Genomic DNA, 18,259 nt, shown 5'->3' on the forward strand with positions numbered 1-18,259 from the left:
CATTTCCTTATGGATTAATAGCGGCATTGGCGCGTCCTCGACCACGTTGATTTCATCCCCGTGGTTGTCGATTCATTTCGAATACCTGACGGCACCATTTCAATAGTCGAACACCAAAATTTCCAGATCTGAAATTGAAAAACATATCTGAAAATCTCCAACTTTAATAAATCTGAAATTTAAAACAGATCTGGAAACTCTGCAAGTTCAACAGATCTAAAATCCAAAACAGATATGAAAATCTGCAATATTGACCATATCCTAAATTTAAAACAGGTCTGAAAAATCTCAGATTTTCATAGATCTAAAATTAGATTGACTTCTCTCCAAATTGGATTGCATTCCCTTTGCTCTGATATCAAATGATGCGATCAGATCTAGAAATTTACTAATTTGTGAGAAAACTTTAAGAGAAGTTAAATTGGAAGAGAAAAATCTCTCTCGAATCTTATTTTATTCAACTAAAATGTACTTCCAACTACACTTGATGGCCTATTTATAGGCAAAACAGAAACATAACAGTCCAAGTGAAAAGACATCTTACCCTTACATGAACACTAAAAGCAACAACAGAAAACTAAAAAGAAACTAACCCAACAAACAACTCACTATAACAAAAATAACAAACAAATGGAAACTAATACACAACACTAAGTGTAGGAGACAACAAACTTATGCACTGCATCAGGTTTCAGAAAGAATATTAAAGGAAAATATTCCTTACAACAAATATAATTTCTTTGGAAAAATTAAAGCTTTATTACTTATCCAAAATCTTGAAGAATGATAGAAGATTTGAGGAATGCTAGGAATCCATGCCTCATGCCATTCAACAGATTCCACTCCATATAAGCCTAGTACTAAATTTTGATATTTCCTCAAGATTTGACAAGAAATTTAGCTGCAGTTTTCTTTCTGTATATTGGTGAACAGTAATTATCAACAACAACAAAAAGGTGAACAGTAATTTTGGGGCTGAAGGACTCATATTGCAGTTATAAAAAAGCAGGAATTTGGTGGGAAATATTTCATCAAACAGTAACACTCAACCAAAATGTTATTTTTTGAAAAAATATTCTAAAACAATTGATGAAGTTGATAAAAACAGAAAAATTACAAATTGCTCATAGAAAGAATTTGTAAATTATGTATAAGATTCATTCATTTCTATAAATGAATTATAGTTAGATAGGTAGCTATATCATTTTTTTATGAGTAGGTGGTGTTGTAAAATTCATAGTTTTATTCATGTATTTTATTGAGGACAAGTTTTGAACTCAAGACCACTTGAGTGTTATTTGTAAAGTGTAGAGATTTCCTTAATTGATGAAACCTAAGCTAAATGAGTTTTTCCCTTCTATGTATAAGTTGAAAGTCAAAGATTCTCTTAACATTCTTGTTTGTAAGAATTGTAAAAACAACTCTTCAAATCTTTAGTCCCACATAAAATATCTCTTGCTTGGATGTAAATGACAAAGAGAGTGGGCCTCGCACGTACATAGGGGCCCAAGTGTGAAGGCCATGTACTTCAACACCTAGAGTTAGGTGTAGCTCACCACAGAGTCACCCGGAAGCACCCATGTAATCTTATATAACACATATGAAGCCATATCAGCCCCCGTGCCAGGGCATATCTGTTAGCCTAGTGGCATTGTAGTAATAAAAGTGTCAAGAGTATGACCGGCCTCTACTTTTGATGTTTCCTTCTAGAAACCTAGGAAAGACTTAATGTACTCTTTGTAAGAAGGGTGTCTAGTGTCCCAATCCCCGGCCTACACCCACATTGACATCAAGCCCTCGCGCCAAACTACGTGGAGTCCCGCATGTCATAGATTATTAGTTGCTTGTAACACACCTATTTGCTTTTGTAACATGTTACTCCGTGTAATTTGCATACTATATCAACAAAGTTGTCTTCGTGCTTTGTCTCGTGTTACCCCCGTTCTCTTACTTGCTAGCTACGTTTTGTGTGGAGATAATTTTTACAAACTTGCTTGTGGATTAGCACCCCTTGTGCCGAAAAATCTCGCTTCGAAAAAACATGGCTGTTACACCAAGGTACCGTGGGACTATAGCCCATTGTGTTTGGGGTCAACCCGTCGAAAAACCTTAGTGCGTGTGTGCGCATGCGATGCACGTGCAATTCAGAAATGGGCCAATTAAGGCCCAAACGTATCTATCATTACTATAGTGTAGACCGTAGGGCTCTTTTAGACCATTGGGCCTACTGTCTATGAAACAGATCATGCCTTATTGTTTGAAAAACACAGAAAAATCTTATTGATCTCTCGTTCTTTTCTTCTCTACTTTCTCACGATTTGTTCTTCTTCACAAATATTCGGTTGCATGTACAACGTTTGATTGGATCAAGTTCGACGTAGATCTGTTACTTCCAAGTGCACAGTTAATAGAGAATGTGAGTGTTGAATCTTATAAACCAGACGCCTGAGACCGATTGCACAGTGGATTCAATCCTGAGGGGGAGAAATTGGTTTTAAGGACAGCGACTTCTCCATACCTCAATCACCGATAAGTTCTTCCAATTTCTTCCGACTTTTATACTCTAATATTATTTAGAATTTGTTTGTTTCAAGAACAAAGAACCAGAATTTATCAACAGGTAGCTATATATTATTGTATTTTGAACGATACATAACATATTAAACCTTCGTATAAACACATATATACCATTGTTCATAGTCTAATCAATGAATATATAAGTAATTTATTCGTGCATATTTAAAAAATAAATGTATGCCATAATGCATGAATGAGGTATTGAATAGTTTGTTCATTGAAGCAAGTGTTTACATAGTAAGGTGCATGTAGTTAATGTGACATTATTGTAGACACCCCATTTTTTCCTAGGCCGAGCCAAGAGCATTAAAAACCTTCCGAAAATGGGCTTGACCCAAGGAATTTTTCAAAAAGTTTTAAAACATAACTTTCGAGAAGTCAGACGACCCAAAGGCCATTTTCAGAGAAAATTTTAAGTCTGACCGAGCCTTACCTTTGGCTAGGCCCTATTTAATCTTGGAATGACCTCACCTACGCCAAAAGCAATTTTTGGTATGGATTTTAGCTTGGCCGAACCTAAAGTTTGGCCAAGGTTAAAATTTTGCTTAGCCGAAATTTAGGTTCAGCCAGGGTTAAATTTATCTTAGCTGAACCTTAGGTTCAACCAATTTTGTTGAGCAGTTTGAATCCCATGTGTGCTGAAATTTTATTAGAAAAAATGACCCCCCTAACCCCCGTCGTAGTAGTTTTTCCATCAAGAAATCCCTCTTCTTTTACTCTTTTACCCCTCTTCAACTCTCCAATAATTCCACCACTTTGGTTTTCTTGTAATTTCTTAAATCTTCTAACAAAAACTTTTAGTCTTGCTTGGTCCCCACTCAAGGATAATTACCTATTTAACCAAAGTTTGTTAGGACTGAATAGAGTGGATTCTCATTTCTATCATTCTAATCTTCTTCAAAATTCAAAGAGTTTCCATGGCATTCAATGTAAATTAACTATCTTCCAAAACTTATAACTACTTTCTCCTCCCTATAGAATTCTCTAGAATTTCTACCTAATGATCAACCTATCCCTAGTTTGTTGGAAACTCTCCTAAGGGAAGTGACAAAAGAGGCCAAAAACCTATCATTTAACTACATGCCATTTGGCTTGGTTCTTTCACAATTGACTCAAATCCTCAGGTCTAGGACCATTCTACCCTCCTCATAGAATTCTCTAGAAGCTATTGATTTTTATTAATTTATCCCTTGATCATCATGATTGGTGAGACTAATAGGTGAGTGAAAGACCATCAAGGATAAGAAGATGAGTAATTGTGATTTTTCATTAAGGTTTTAATAAAATTATTGAGAACTTGAAGATCTAGGACCAATTTATCCCCAAGGGTTTCCCAAAATCCTATAAATAGGAGACCCTTCCAAGGCAAAAAAAGAGGAGCTCAAGTGATCCAAAATTTTGTCATTTTCTCTCCTCAAAACCCTCTAGCCTACCTAAACTCTACCCAAATCATTTCTCATACACCCAAGAAGCTCAAACCAAGAAAAAGAAGAAGAAAGAATGAATGAATGAGAAGAGACCAAGGTGGGGAGAAGGCTTATTTTTCAGTTTTTCTTAATGTAATCCCCATCCCAGTCCCCTACTTCTATCTAATCCCTTTCTTTTCCTTGCAAGAAATTTTACTTTATGTTCTTTTACTTTCATATAATGTAAATCTAGAGTTTCTTAGTTTGAGGCATGGGGAAAAAAAGTAATTCCTCTTTGAGAGATAATCTCCCCCTATAAGCCCTCAATAAATTCCTTATGAGCATTTTAATTTCTATCAAGAATAGTTTAGCTTATTTTATTTCTATACACTTTAAATTCCTAGTGATAATTGGTTCTTTACTTTCAATGCCTTAAGAGCTAGAGAGTAATCCCTCACTTTGGTGGAATAATCTTCTCTTTATTAGTCCATTCATGCATACATACTGGCACACACCACTATTTAAAAGGGTTATTAGTTGTGGTGTGGATCTTTTTGGATCCATATCTAGACACCCTTGGCCAACAAAAACAGTCCCAGAGAGGGCACAATTCATGCATGGAAGGTCCCTAGCCCTCTAATGGTAGTGTCCAATTCCTGGATATCTCCTAAGGGCTAAACCAACAAAAAAAAAAAGCTCATAAGTGAGCACATAAGCTTTTAAAAATGCTTTGGTGTTCAAAACAATGGAATCCACCAAAATCCTAGGCTCACAAATTTCCAGTAAGTATCTACTTTAATTTTTAGCTTACACATTAACTTGATTTCTCATTTTTCTAAAACTATATTATAGTTAATTTTACCTAAATTTTCTCTACAATTTCCTTTATTTTCAAAAATCCAAAAAAATGGATTTCTTAATTCTCCTTTGGTCAATCAATGGTAACCATCTTAGGATGGGAGGGACAACATGCCTAACACCTTCCTTGTCCCTCAACCGAACCTCCTCACCTTAGTTTTCTAGGTTGACCTAATCCCTTCATCTTTTGGATATGTAAATCACTACAAGTCAAAGCAAAACAGATTTTAAAACATTTTTAATAGTGCCCATTCACACCTTAATTGAATGGTGGTGACTACTAAACCCGTGTACATGAACTCAAACCCCCAAAGGTTTTGAAACTCGCTTATCTACAATTATTATTCTCATTTCCATTTAGAATATACGTTGTTGTCGAACTATTATAAAATTGTACAAACGTGTAGCGAAAAACTGTGTATTTCCACATTCTATTGTAGTTTGATTCTATTATCATTTTATTACATATTCAATAGAAAATTCCTCAATGACTTCATCATATTGACGAAATTTTCATTAATTTCCACAATGAAATATTTTCATTTCCATGTTGCCAGAAATAGACACCAAAAAAAAAAATTAACATAGTGATTTTATCCAGATAGAATAGAACAACAAGATACAATTTATACAAGGATACAAGGTAAAAAAATCTGAGGCAGACAATGAAATTTAATTGCACCTATACAAGCATTCACCAACTCAATCGCATATTATGAGAGAATCACAAGGTGAAACTGTCATGACAGTATACCAACAGCATAGCAGTTCATGAGGCTAATAAGTAGGTAAGAGAACAACCACCCAATAGATTTGAGGATATGTACAAGGCCAAAAATCAATCCGGTTGATCAAACTAAACATACAGTCTATTGGTTTCTTGATACCGCCATATTTTCCCTGGTATTCCAAGAAAATGTCATAGTTCAAAATTTTTGATCAACTCTTTCCAAGGAGATCCTAAAAGTGGGCCCAAGTGAGAGAAAAGGCCAACCACCAACCCCCACCTTATTGCGAATATATAATGCTTCCACCACGTGTTCTGTTTTATTTGTTGGTTGATCATCCTGGTAAAGCACCTTTAACCACAAAAACCGAAGGGTTTTTGAAGGAAGAGAAAATTCAATTGATAGTACAGTAGTTTCTATAAAAGGTTTTTGTTTTTTGGTGTAAGGCCATTGACGAGTTCAAACGAATCTTTTTTAAGGATTTTATGGGGAGATTGGAATGGGTATTGTTAACCAATTACGAACCAACTACTCCAAAAGACCGATCTGTGGAAGAGGGGGAGAACTATGAATATAAGAGAGTCACGGGGCTTAACTGGGGTATGACACACCTGAGAGTGGAGAAAAATATACACTCAACACTCCCCCTCACCCATAAGGGTGGAATGAATCGAACCCATGACCTATACGAACCTAGTGCTCTGATACCATGTTAACCAACCAACTACTCCAAAAGACTGATCTGTTGGAGAAGGGGAGAACTATGAATATAAAAGGGTCACGAGGCTTAACTGGGGTATGACACACCCAAGAGTGGAGGAAAATATATACTCAACAGTCCCTCTCAACCCTAAAGGTGGAAAGAATCAAACTCGTGGCCTATATGAACCTAGTGCTCTGATACCATGTTAACCAACCAACTACTCAAAAGACCGATCTGTTGGAAAGGGAGAGAAATATGAATATAGAAGGGTCACGAGGCTTAAATGGGGTATGACACACCTGAGAGTGGTGGAAAATATACACTCAGCGGTTTGTAGTTTGTAGTAGCATGTTTTGTGTTTGTTGGTGCCGGCCTTGAGAATTTCTTGTACTGTTGGTTGGTCACCTTGACCACTTTTTTAATACATATTGCATTTACTTATATAAAAAAAATTAATCCTTAGGGCAAAAAACTAGGTACCTTTTGTATACGCTCTAGCGCACCACCAGTGACAAAAGTTTCTGTTCCATTATCATCAACTGTCACAGCCGAAAGTTTGGCTAATGTTACACCAGCTGCAAATGGATGTCCAGGATTGCTGCAGAACAAAAGTCATTAGGTTTCTCCTAAAGTCGAAAAATTATGAAAAATGAACACCGAAAAGCTATTTACCTCTCAAGATCCTCATATCTAATGTGAATATTGGTGATAGAGAGCTTCAAGTTCCCAATTATTGTGTTGATTACAGAACCAAGCCATGATGTATTCTTTAACAATAAACAAAAGCAAGTAACAGGCAGGTTAAAATCATGTAGTTCAATGCAAACAAGTTAACAGCAGATAAGAACCCTAACAAATTCACATTGTTGGTCACCTCGACCATCATTACAATATGGCATTTTTTATCAAAAAAGAAAAAAATCACATTGTCACCACAACCACCATCACCATCAAAGTCTATCCAAACTATTTGGACAGAAACACAAATCCTGTACTCCCAATACATGCATCTAGTGCTCTACAGCATTTAGGAGCAGCACAAAAGCAAAACCCTTCCAAGAACAAAGACAAAAGTTACTGGAGTACCGATTGTGGAAGAAGAATTGCATTGGTTTTCTTACAATAAGATCTCTTTACTCTATACTTGATGGGCCTTGCAACTCTGGATTTGCTATTTCCTTCTTTAGGGGGTCTAAAACCCCTTCTTAGGTTCCGCTCTTGGTTTGGACTATAGCCGTGGAAAAGATCCTAACAGTCATCATCTCATCTCCAATAGGATTATTATAGTTGATCTTTACGCCAAAATATTGCTGAAGATGTTAATCATTTACTTATTCGTTCTGAGAAGGCACTTGAAGTTTGGTCTCATTGCTCTGTCTATTTCAATTTATTTGTGTTTTCCCCAATCTGTCCTTTCTCTATTCCAAAGCTAATATTCAAAGGCTTTTATATCTATAGGAAGGATATATATATATATATATATATAATAAATGCTTGTTTTTCACATAATAAATTCTAAGGGAATTTTAGTCGTTGCATTTAAATCCAAAAACTAAAATTCCCTTAGCATTTATTATGTAAAAGACATGCATTGTCTTTTTCACTAAAAGACAAAATGGGTAGGGATATTATTGGAATCAAGTGTTTTCTCACAAGTCATTCGTCATGAATCACCGGATCCCAACCCTACATATATATATTCTTTGAAGATTTGTTATGTTTTTAATACGTTGAGGTCTTTGGAAAGAATAAAAATAAGAGAGGTCTTTGAAGGGAATCAAAATGTGTGTGTACATGCGTGCTGTCTCTTTGGAGATTTGTTATGTTAGTGATATATTGGGGTCTTTGGAAAGAGAGAAACGGGAGGGGTCTTTGAAGGGAACAAAAGGTCGATTCATGACGTTATTCTCAAATTCAAAGCCCTTCTTTATCTATCCAAGCTTCAGAAAGAATTTCAGGGCTTTTGAGGATTTTGTTTTTAGGTGGGCTTGTATCATGATTGGGGGAAGCTAGTTTGTCTAAATTTGTCTTCATCTTTTGTTTAGGTCCATTGTAAATATCTACAAAGGTCTTGTAGATCCTTGATTTGTATCTTTATCTTCCTTATTGACGTAAGGCATCTACAATTCTAAGTAGTTTCCTAATTCTATTAGAATTTGTTTCTATTTTATAGTTCTATTAGGATTTCTATTTTTAGTTACTTTAGTAGTATTATTCTTTATTAGTTTCTAATTTTTTTAAATTCTTTTTTATTATTTAAACTATAATTAGAAGTGTCCAATTTGAGTTCTAATAGGATTAAAAAGTTAATATTATGTTATAGATAGATTAGAAATGTTAATTTTTAATATTTTAGTAGGTTTCTAAATTGTTATGATGGAGTTATCTATCAATTATCTTTTCTCTCTTAATTACTTTTTAGCTTTATGCTTTAATTTCTTTTAAGCTATTATGTATTTATCAATTGAATCTATTAATTCAAATTGATTTTAAGTGTTCCATTGAACACAACCTATCGAATCTATTGATTCACACGCTTCCGCTAAGCCACTTATGAAATTTTTTATATCTATCAAACAAAAATGAAAGAAATTCCAAATGATGAAACTCCATTTACCAATAGCAGTAACCAACTGTAATTACAAAAGGCAACTATTCTCATTCAATATGACAATTATTTCCTGAATAACAATGCTATTGTCCATAAAATCCATATTATAATCCCAACATCAAAAAGGCAAGGAATTACAAAGCATACCATCTCTGACTTCTGTTGTTGCCTATGCTCCAACAGCTTCATTTCCATTTCCTATTGCAACAATAACAATAACATACATAATTCTTCACAAAATCAAAGACCAAGCACGGCATATCAAACCATAAAGCGTACCAATGACTCATCTTACCCGAATTCTACTCTTCTTAGCCTCTTGGACAGCATCCTCGCTACGTCCTTCAACACCCGTAGCAGGTTCAACTAATAGAAAGATACGGTCCAGATAAACTAAAACCGGCTCTTGGCCCAACCTGCTCCATGGAACCTAGATTAAAAAGTCAGAAAATCAGAGGCATTACGGCTCAAAAAAGATATCTATGATTCCGATCACACAACATAATGTCACAATAAAGGTTCATTTGAAGCTTAAGTTACAATCACAAACCTTAAGTCTCACTGATCCAAGAAATCCAGCCTTAACTTTAACAGGCAACTTTAATGCATTAAGTGCCTCTGGCTTCAATTGCATATTCGTTAACTCTACATCACCTGCATTCCCATTTTAAGTAGTAAGAAACATGGTTCATAATCTAGTCTCAAAGCATTGTCACAATCAGGAAAAAAAAAAGAGACAAACCTCAAGATGATACGAAACTTTCCAAGACATTCAGAATATTTTGAAACAATCCAAGAAAATCACTAAAAGTTGCATTTCAGTGATAAATAATGTCGAAAAAAACAAAAATTAGGACAGAAGATGAATATTAAAACCATTTATCTTAAATATATCACATTTTCGACTTAGATAAGCACTAACAGACACTGGTGGGTGAGAATACACTATGTTGGATTGCAGTTAAGTCTGCTCATTGTTTCAAGAATTTAGTTATTGAAACTGATTATCCACTTATTCCTGAAAAGGCTGACAGGAATACAAACAGTCAGAAACATTGAACTGAAACTGTACTTTTTTTGGTGTTATTGTTCCCCACTTCTCCCTCCTTTAGCCATATCACCATTGACTTTTGCCTCCAACTAAGTTCTTCCACCATAGCCATTTTTTTGAATTCCACACTTAAATTCTACTTGTTAACCCTTTCTTCAGCAGACAATCCTCGACGAGCCTTTTTGACTTCCAACACCACAATAGAAACTAGCATATCCTTTTTCTTCATGTCCACCTTGCCAAAAACCTCCCTGTTCCAAATCTTCACCTTTCCTTTAAGGGCCTTCAGCTTGCATCTAAATCAAAAACCAAGCCTTATTTCATAGATGAAGGAATTCCACCAGCTGCTAATCAATTCTGTAAAGTTCTCGTGAAGGAGGCACATGTGACCAAAACGAAATGGAATGGGACAAGGCAACTTAAGAAGTGACCAGCTTCCAAGTAACATGGGGTTGTGGTCTGATGTTTTTTCTGGAAGACACCATTGAACCACATCATTAAGATGTTCATCCCAAGAACTTGACATGAGGAACCTATCCTATCAAGCAACAACATGGCCACGGGATCCTGACTATTAGACCAGCTGCAATATTTTTGCCTTCCATTGGAATATCCACTAGGTCATTAAGATTCACAAAGAGCAATCAACACCATCATACCCCTTGTCAATCTAGAACCTCCCAACCTTCAAAAGAAAACCTTGTCACATTGCAATCCCCTCCCAAATGCCAAGGAAGAAATCAGAAATTTACATCATCAGATCTTCCCAAGATTGTGATCTCTCACTATCAGCATTTGGCCCATAGACAAGAGCACACCCACTCAACTATAAAGAAGGATACAGAATCAATGGATCTGCCACATTCATGACTTTCCTATCCCACATAAGTAAGATATCTCCCGAAGCACCAATGGATGGAAGATGGCATCAACATTTACCCCTTATACCCCATAAAGACAAGACATAGAATCTGAACCTGATTCCATCTTTATTCCTACAGCAACACCATGTGAGGACTTTTAGATCTAACTATAGATTTAATAGTGGCACTCTTAGACAGGTTCGCTAGGCCCTAGACATTCTATGAAATGATTTTCAATAAACTATGCATATCTGATGGCAATAAGCCAATTGCTTCCGAAGATCGAAACATTGAACATCAATAAACGAACTTATTGGAGATTCTGCGACAAAAATTAGATCAAAAATAGCTTCGACATCTTCATCCCGATCAATCACGAATGAGTTTCAAAAATAAGACTCCCTTCATTGAATTCACCAGGAGAGAGGCACTACTATAACCACATGCAGGCCGATCTGATGATTTTTGGATATTTCAAGCTTCTTGGCCAAACATCTTATTCTTCAAAACTTTGATGACTTTGCTCAACTACCTTCAAAATTATCAAGAATATGGACTGACAACTGCCCATGACAACTTGTTGAGCTATCAACAGGACATAAACTACTTTTGATTGATCAGCCTATCAGACCCAAATCCCCTACTGATATCGCCTTTGATGGTCAATTATCATGCCTTACATGGTGATTCAAATTTGATCTAAGATTCTTAATATTAACTAGGTCGTTGAAGCGCTCACCTGTTGATTTTCTATGGAACAACAATTGCTTAGAGTGTCCAATACACCCAACTTCTTTCCTTTCAACACCTACATCATGCAAAAGGTAGTCAAAGAGCAAGCTATTGCAAACCGCAAGTCATCCATTGGCATCGTATGAGCCTGTCAGGTCAGATTTCCCTGATTAAGTGAATTGGTGATGTAGGACAACCTAGGTTTTATCGCACATTAATTGGTAATTTTGATTACACCTTGGTTAAGACAATTGACCAACTGGCATAAATTTCCTACTCTGTGAAACATTGCATTGGACCCTACGAGGTCTAATTGGAAATAAGCGAAAAGCTAAGATACACTTTGTAGGCCTACTTCATGTGCCACACGTCTCACATGTGCTTGCTACCCAACACAAACACTCCCCATTCAACCTTTTGCCACGTCCCAAAATAATTTGAAATTTGAAACCCAGACCCCTCCGACGCCTTAGACCACACATGTGGAATAACCCCGGTCAATGATTCCTCCAAACAAAACTCCACAGCTGCCAATTCTTTACCTTTCTTATCCTTTCCATCCATTAGACAAGCCAATCAACCAACCATGATTAACTCAGGAAAAAAAAATTAATGAATCAACTCTTGCAAAAGAATTCACTGTATCTTTGGAAACAAACTAATGATGTCATAGCCACCTGCTTAGCAAGGTTCTATTTATCACCTTCACCCTCCTCAACCCAATCCTCCAAATCTCTAAAGCATACAAATTAAGTTCCGTCAAGGATTGCAAGAATTATAGCACTCCTACAAAGCTTACGCTCTTGATTGCCACCCCGACCCCCCAAAAGTAATATTGAACAAATATTCGATGGAAAAAAAACTAAGGAGATGATGTACTTGATGACTTGTTGAAGAATTTCAGGTTTAAAACTAACACCACAAAATAAGTTATTCTCATACTAGAAATCAAAATTGGAACTCCCTTCTATTGAATGAAATAGGCTCTCGTGCACCAATTTGGATACTGCAATGATAGCTTCAAATCCATTCCAACTCTGACATTGAGTATAACTCAAGCAATTTCAATATAAAAACAAATTAGAATCGATCCCTATTATAAGTAGATGATCAAATGAACAAGAATTATCCAAAATTTCCACAACACGGCCTATGTAGCATCCTCCACAACAATCATTCCACCCAACAAACTAATGACAGAGATTTCAACTCAGTGAATTAAGTTCAACACGATCAAAAAATTTAACCAGAAATCTTGCTCCGTAACTTCATCATCGAACGCTTAAACAAATCTTAACCGATTCAAATTGTTCTCCTCTAAAATTCCACATTTTGGAAACGCAATTAAATCATCTTAGCGGACCTTTTTCAAAATCAAACCACAAAATTAGGCAAAAGTGAATACTTGCGAAACAAGTCAAATTAACCAAACTTTAGCGATCGGTTGACAAATATGATGATTTGAACATTATACAAAGATTAAGAAGAAAAGAAAAACGATTAAAAAAGGAGAATCGAACCTTGCCAGACACTGATCTTCAATGCCTCTTTATTGAGACCAATTACATAGTTTCCAAGATATTTTTGCAACAAGTATGTAACTTGATCTTCCAACATTGTTTATGGTTGAATCAAATCTGCTTCATCTGATCGAAAAACAAGAACAGAGGAGAAAAAGAGAGTTCTAAAATCAGAAACTCGTTTAGAGAGAAAGAGAGAGAGGTCGCGATTCGAACGCCACGTCTTCAGTCGCAGAACACGCCAGCGTGGTTAGATGGTCATCGAAATGGAAGATATTTTTCGTAAAACGCCACTTGTTTTGATTGAATTTATGAGCCTGCCATTCTTCCTTTACGTTAGGGCATTTTTGTCAAGAAAGTTCTAAAAGTTGAGGTTATAAAAAAAATACTAATCACGACCGTTCAAACACAAGATCAACTATTAATAAAATACAAAGGAAAATGCTAGCCCCGTTTCCTCACCAACGGTTTGAACCTAGGGGTGTCAATGGGTCAGTTTCGATTCGATTTCTATGATATTTGAAATCATAATCTTTATATTTTATTGATTTTGATTCTTGTCAATTCCTATTCCGATTTTAAAATAAGTGAATCTGGAACTGGGACCATCAAAAATCACGAGTACTTGTTGATTCCAATTCTCAATAATCGAATGAGAAAAATTATTTCAAAATTATTATAATAAAAAATTTCTGCTAAAAAAAAATATATTATTTGTAAAGTAGCAACTTAATAATAATTTGTTCCACTAAAATGATGATTTAATAACTTTTATTTTCAAATATTAAAGTGTATTTCCTTTACAAGTAATAAATTTAAAAAGAAATGATTCATCTTAAACTCAAATATTTAATTTATATGAAATTTGAAAATTTTAATACCATATATGTTAATTTTAAAATATAGGATTATCTTGAATCATGTATGATGACAAAATAAATTGGTTCCAGGTACCTGCGTGTACCCATCGAATAGAATCTAATGGTTCTGATTCCTATCAGTTCGATTTCATATTAGACCCAATTCTAATCGGTTCCAATAAAAAGGGAATCGAAACCGGGGGTTTTCAGTTTCGATTTCGGTTCTGTTTTAGGTAAATAGGTACCCATTGACAACCCTAGTTGAGCCTCCTTTCAACATGACATTTGGGATGTTATTTATGAAGTATCTTGAAGTCTCTTTAGGCAATAAGGAAGTAGAAAATCTTCTCAACTAAAAAGCGACAATTTGATGTAAGTTCTAGAGGTCTTCGATAAAGATTTTATACAAAAAGAAAAGCAATCAAGAAAAAAAAATGCATACACAAGTGCAGAAGATGAAGAATAGAAAGAGAAAATCTACCTTTAGATCCAAGGGACCTCAGAACATATACAAGATTACCCCCTAAGGATGGATCATCAAACTCCCAATTGCCCGACACGACAATTGGGTTGTGTACCTAGGGTGCACATGGTTTCATTTCAAATCGAGAATCAAACCAAACCGTGAGTTTTGGACTAGTTTTTTTCGATTTGAATTAACTATCGTTTTGGTTCCGTGTAAAAAAAAATGAAGAACCAATTGATTCAATTCAATTAGTGCTTAAAATGGGTCGAGTTAGGGTCGGATATGGGTCTACCCATATCCATATCCATATCCAAATTTTTTATTCGGGTCCAAATTCCTAATCCGACTTACTATCTCAAAATATATTCGATTTTTTTTTACTTTCATACCCATATCCAGATCCGATCGAATCGCGTCGATTTTGTCAAATAATTTCAAATCATTTCAAAATAATTTATTAAAAATGTGGCTTAAATGTGACTTGAAGTTAAAACCTCTCCCATTTTGACCACTATACCTAATACTCATTTGTTGATAAATGACAGACTAAAAAATATATCATACAATATACAACATAATATATCATTCGGATATAGGGATGGACCCGTATTTGACTTGGGTCAAGGGACATTAACCTATATCCAACCCATATTTTAATTCGGATATACTTTATGGAACCAAACCCACGAAAATTGGATTTAGATTTCAGATAAATCCCACCCATTTTAAGCCCAAGGTTCGGTTCTCGATTCAATCGAACCGGTTCGAGAACCAAACATACTTAGGTAAATTAATATCAAATGTGATTTGTATTTAAGAATTCGTTTGATTGTTGCATATATCAAAGGAAACAAAATACAATTTTTTAGTTTTTTCTATGACCGAATTTAGGTGGGATGATCATTGGATAGATCGATGGTATTTTGCATTCGTTTGGTCATCATCGGGCTATGTCCAACATGCCATGAGGATGGTCGTGTGTAAATTTACCCTGTTTTCTTTTCTGGTATTGAACTCGTATTAAAGAAGATGAAGGAAATAAAATTCAGTTTTTGCGATGGAGTTTTGAAACAAAACTATTATATTTTATTGACAAACAAACTTAAAAGAATGAATTGTGTTCTGCTTCCTAGTATTTTTCAATTGTTTAACAAAACAAGATTGAGTGGATACGTGTTCAGTATGATACAATACATCAGAATCGATGTACATTAATATGAAACTTAATATGTGCACAATACCTAAGAACCAAATCAAATCGTACAAAGGTCGGTTTGGTTCAACGGTACATTCGGTTCAATTTCAATTTAAGATTCGTAGAACTTATCAAGTTTGGTTCGGTCCCAATACATCCCCTAACTCGAACAAACCCGAACTATGGGCACCCCCAATAATACCAATGCTAATCAAAATTAGGAAAACCAGTGACTAAAGGATCACTTATAACGACTAAATAATAGTTACGATGTCATGAAGGAGAATATACTAGATGATAGAAAAATACAAGTTCTACGATCAAAATTGTGCATGTAATTCAAGATGGACATATTATATAATATCATAAGGAATTTTATATTAATTCGAGTGGGGTGATGTAAACACCCCATTTTTGCATTTGCCTGATTAATCAACTCATCAACCCGATTGCAACGGTTCCCAATTATGGATGACCATTATAATGCTCTGTTTTATTACTAGATATGTTTCAGAAATACAGATGAGGTATCTCAAACAAACAAAACTATAGAAACCATGCTACGCTAGGAAAATATAACTCCAAAAACATAAAAATTATCATTTTTCAGACAAAAAGAATCTTTACGATAAAAATCACTAAAAAATGATCAAATTACCAAAATACCCTTAACCTCAAAACATCCCTATAGCCTACATTACGCTTAGAAAAATCCTTTAAAACACATAAAATAACAAATCGAAATCAAATAAATCATTTCGTCAATTTTCACAAAATTTGACAAAATTACGAAAATGCCCCTCATTAAGTTCATGATCATTTCGCACAAAAAATTTCATAAATGATACAAACCAATATTTTCATTGAATTTCTTATGAAAAATCGATTCTAAAATATCCTGGAACATCAAAAATCGACTTGAAACACAAAAATTCTCTTTAGGGACAAAACGGTAATTTTTTAATTAAAAAATTTTAAATTTCAAAACTAATAAATAAAATATTAAATAATGTAAAGTGAAACATTAATAAAATTAATTTAAAATTTAAACAAAAAAAATTCGATTAATCAGGCTCTCAAACAAAATTGTTGACCCTTCCATCTATGAGCTCAAAGAATTAAAGATATAATAAAGGGGGGTTCTCCAAAAATATATTCTTAGTCAATCAAGTAAGACTAAAGTCAAGATCTTAAAGTCAATCAAGTAAGACTAAAGACAATCTTAAAGGCAATCAAGTAAGCTTAAAGTCAAAATCTTAAAGTCAATCAAGTAAGAGTAAAGTCAAAATCTTAAAGTCAATCAAGTGAGACTAAAAGTCAAAACCCTAATAGAATTTTAATTAAATAATAACTCTATTTAAAACAATTCTAATTAAATAATAACTCTATTTAATAGAATTCTAATTAAATAATAACTCAATTTAAAATAATTCTAAATAAACAATAACTCTCTCTAAAAGAATTATAATTAAACACTAACTCTATCAAAACAAGCACTTAAAAAAATCTATAAATAGGGGTCCCTAACACCTATTTTCGATGAAAAAATAAATTCTAGAAAAAAGAGGTCAAAAAGCCTCCCCAACCTTCCCAAAACCCTAATTTTGAAGCCCTAACTTCTTACCTAATATCCATACCCCAATTTTAGATAAAAAAAAACACCCAAAAACCCTTCTTAAACACTTTGAAATCCATAAAAAAAAATCAAAAAACTCACAGATTTAAGAAGGAGATACCTCAACTTGGAGATCTAAAGAGAATCTGGTAACAGAATGAAACGAAAAGTGCTGTACAATGAGCGGTTCTATCAGATCTGAGGGAACAAAAACCGTTGCGTTCAAAAAGGTAAATTTCTTTTTATCATCTAAGTATTTTTAGCAATGTAGTTCTATTTGGAATTAGTAGAGACCGGCATTTGCTGGGCGGGGTTAGTGCTTAACACCTTTCAACCCCGTAATGTGATCCCCGGACTCAGTATTTTTTTAATAGATTAGTTGTTTATCCGATTCGAGTCAATGTTCGATTCCTAGACCGTAATAACTAGGTGGCGACTCCCAAACCTCAAAGGTCAAAAGCGGATCCGCGCACTCCGCGGATCAAGGGCGCTTTCAAGTAAAGGTTAAAAAGAGCACATGATTCCCTAACTTGCTAGGAAGAGGAAACCTAAACCCCACATAAAGTTGCCCGAGGAAAAAAGAGCACTTTGTGGGTCTAATGGAAGGGTTGTCAACATTCTTTACCCGCCTAAGGAAAATATCCGATAGGAAGTTAAAATGTCTAGGAATCTCCTCTAAACACAATATTGAGTTAGGAGAAAACATAATTGGGGGATAAATAAAATAATAGAAAAATATAAGGAATAATAAATAATAAAAAAAAGATAAATGGTTAGAGACTTAGTCTTTTTATAAGAAAAAGATTACTAAAAACCTACTTGCTAATTGAAGAGGAAAATATCATTGCATTTATTCTTTATTAATCCCAAATTAGATGATTCTTAGAATCCTAGATCTCAAAGAAATAGCTAGAATCTTAAGGAGGGGCATTGTAGGAACCAAAAATATTCCCTTCCTATGAATTAGAAAAGTTACTAAATTAAAGTAAGTAGATCCATTTTAGTTTGATTTGATCTGTATCCCTATTCGAAGACTTTGGCAATTCGGCCAACTTAACTGACCTCCCTTTTGTG

The 18,259-nt window shown here is 34.6% G+C and overlaps 1 protein-coding gene across 1 annotated transcript in view; it reads right to left on the bottom strand.

Annotated features, from left to right (window-relative positions):
• LOC147391407 (pleckstrin homology (PH) domain-containing protein) overlaps positions 1–13,314 on the bottom strand; it is a 114,657-nt gene extending 101,343 nt beyond the window's left edge. Inside the window, exons 1-6 of the mRNA XM_086459793.1 lie at positions 13,050–13,314; positions 9,434–9,537; positions 9,179–9,313; positions 9,031–9,081; positions 6,945–7,039; positions 6,753–6,870 (exon numbers count right to left, since the gene is read on the bottom strand). Coding sequence (XP_086315919.1) covers positions 6,753–6,870; positions 6,945–7,039; positions 9,031–9,081; positions 9,179–9,313; positions 9,434–9,537; positions 13,050–13,146 — 600 coding nt within the window. The 5' untranslated portion in view covers positions 13,147–13,314. The remainder of the gene's footprint in view (positions 1–6,752; positions 6,871–6,944; positions 7,040–9,030; positions 9,082–9,178; positions 9,314–9,433; positions 9,538–13,049) is intronic.
• Positions 13,315–18,259: the final 4,945 nt, after the last annotated feature.

Source organism: Akebia trifoliata, chromosome 11 (assembly GCF_017979445.1).
Source record: "Akebia trifoliata isolate Shusen 1 chromosome 11, ASM1797944v1, whole genome shotgun sequence".
Taxonomy (NCBI): Eukaryota; Viridiplantae; Streptophyta; class Magnoliopsida; order Ranunculales; family Lardizabalaceae; genus Akebia; species Akebia trifoliata.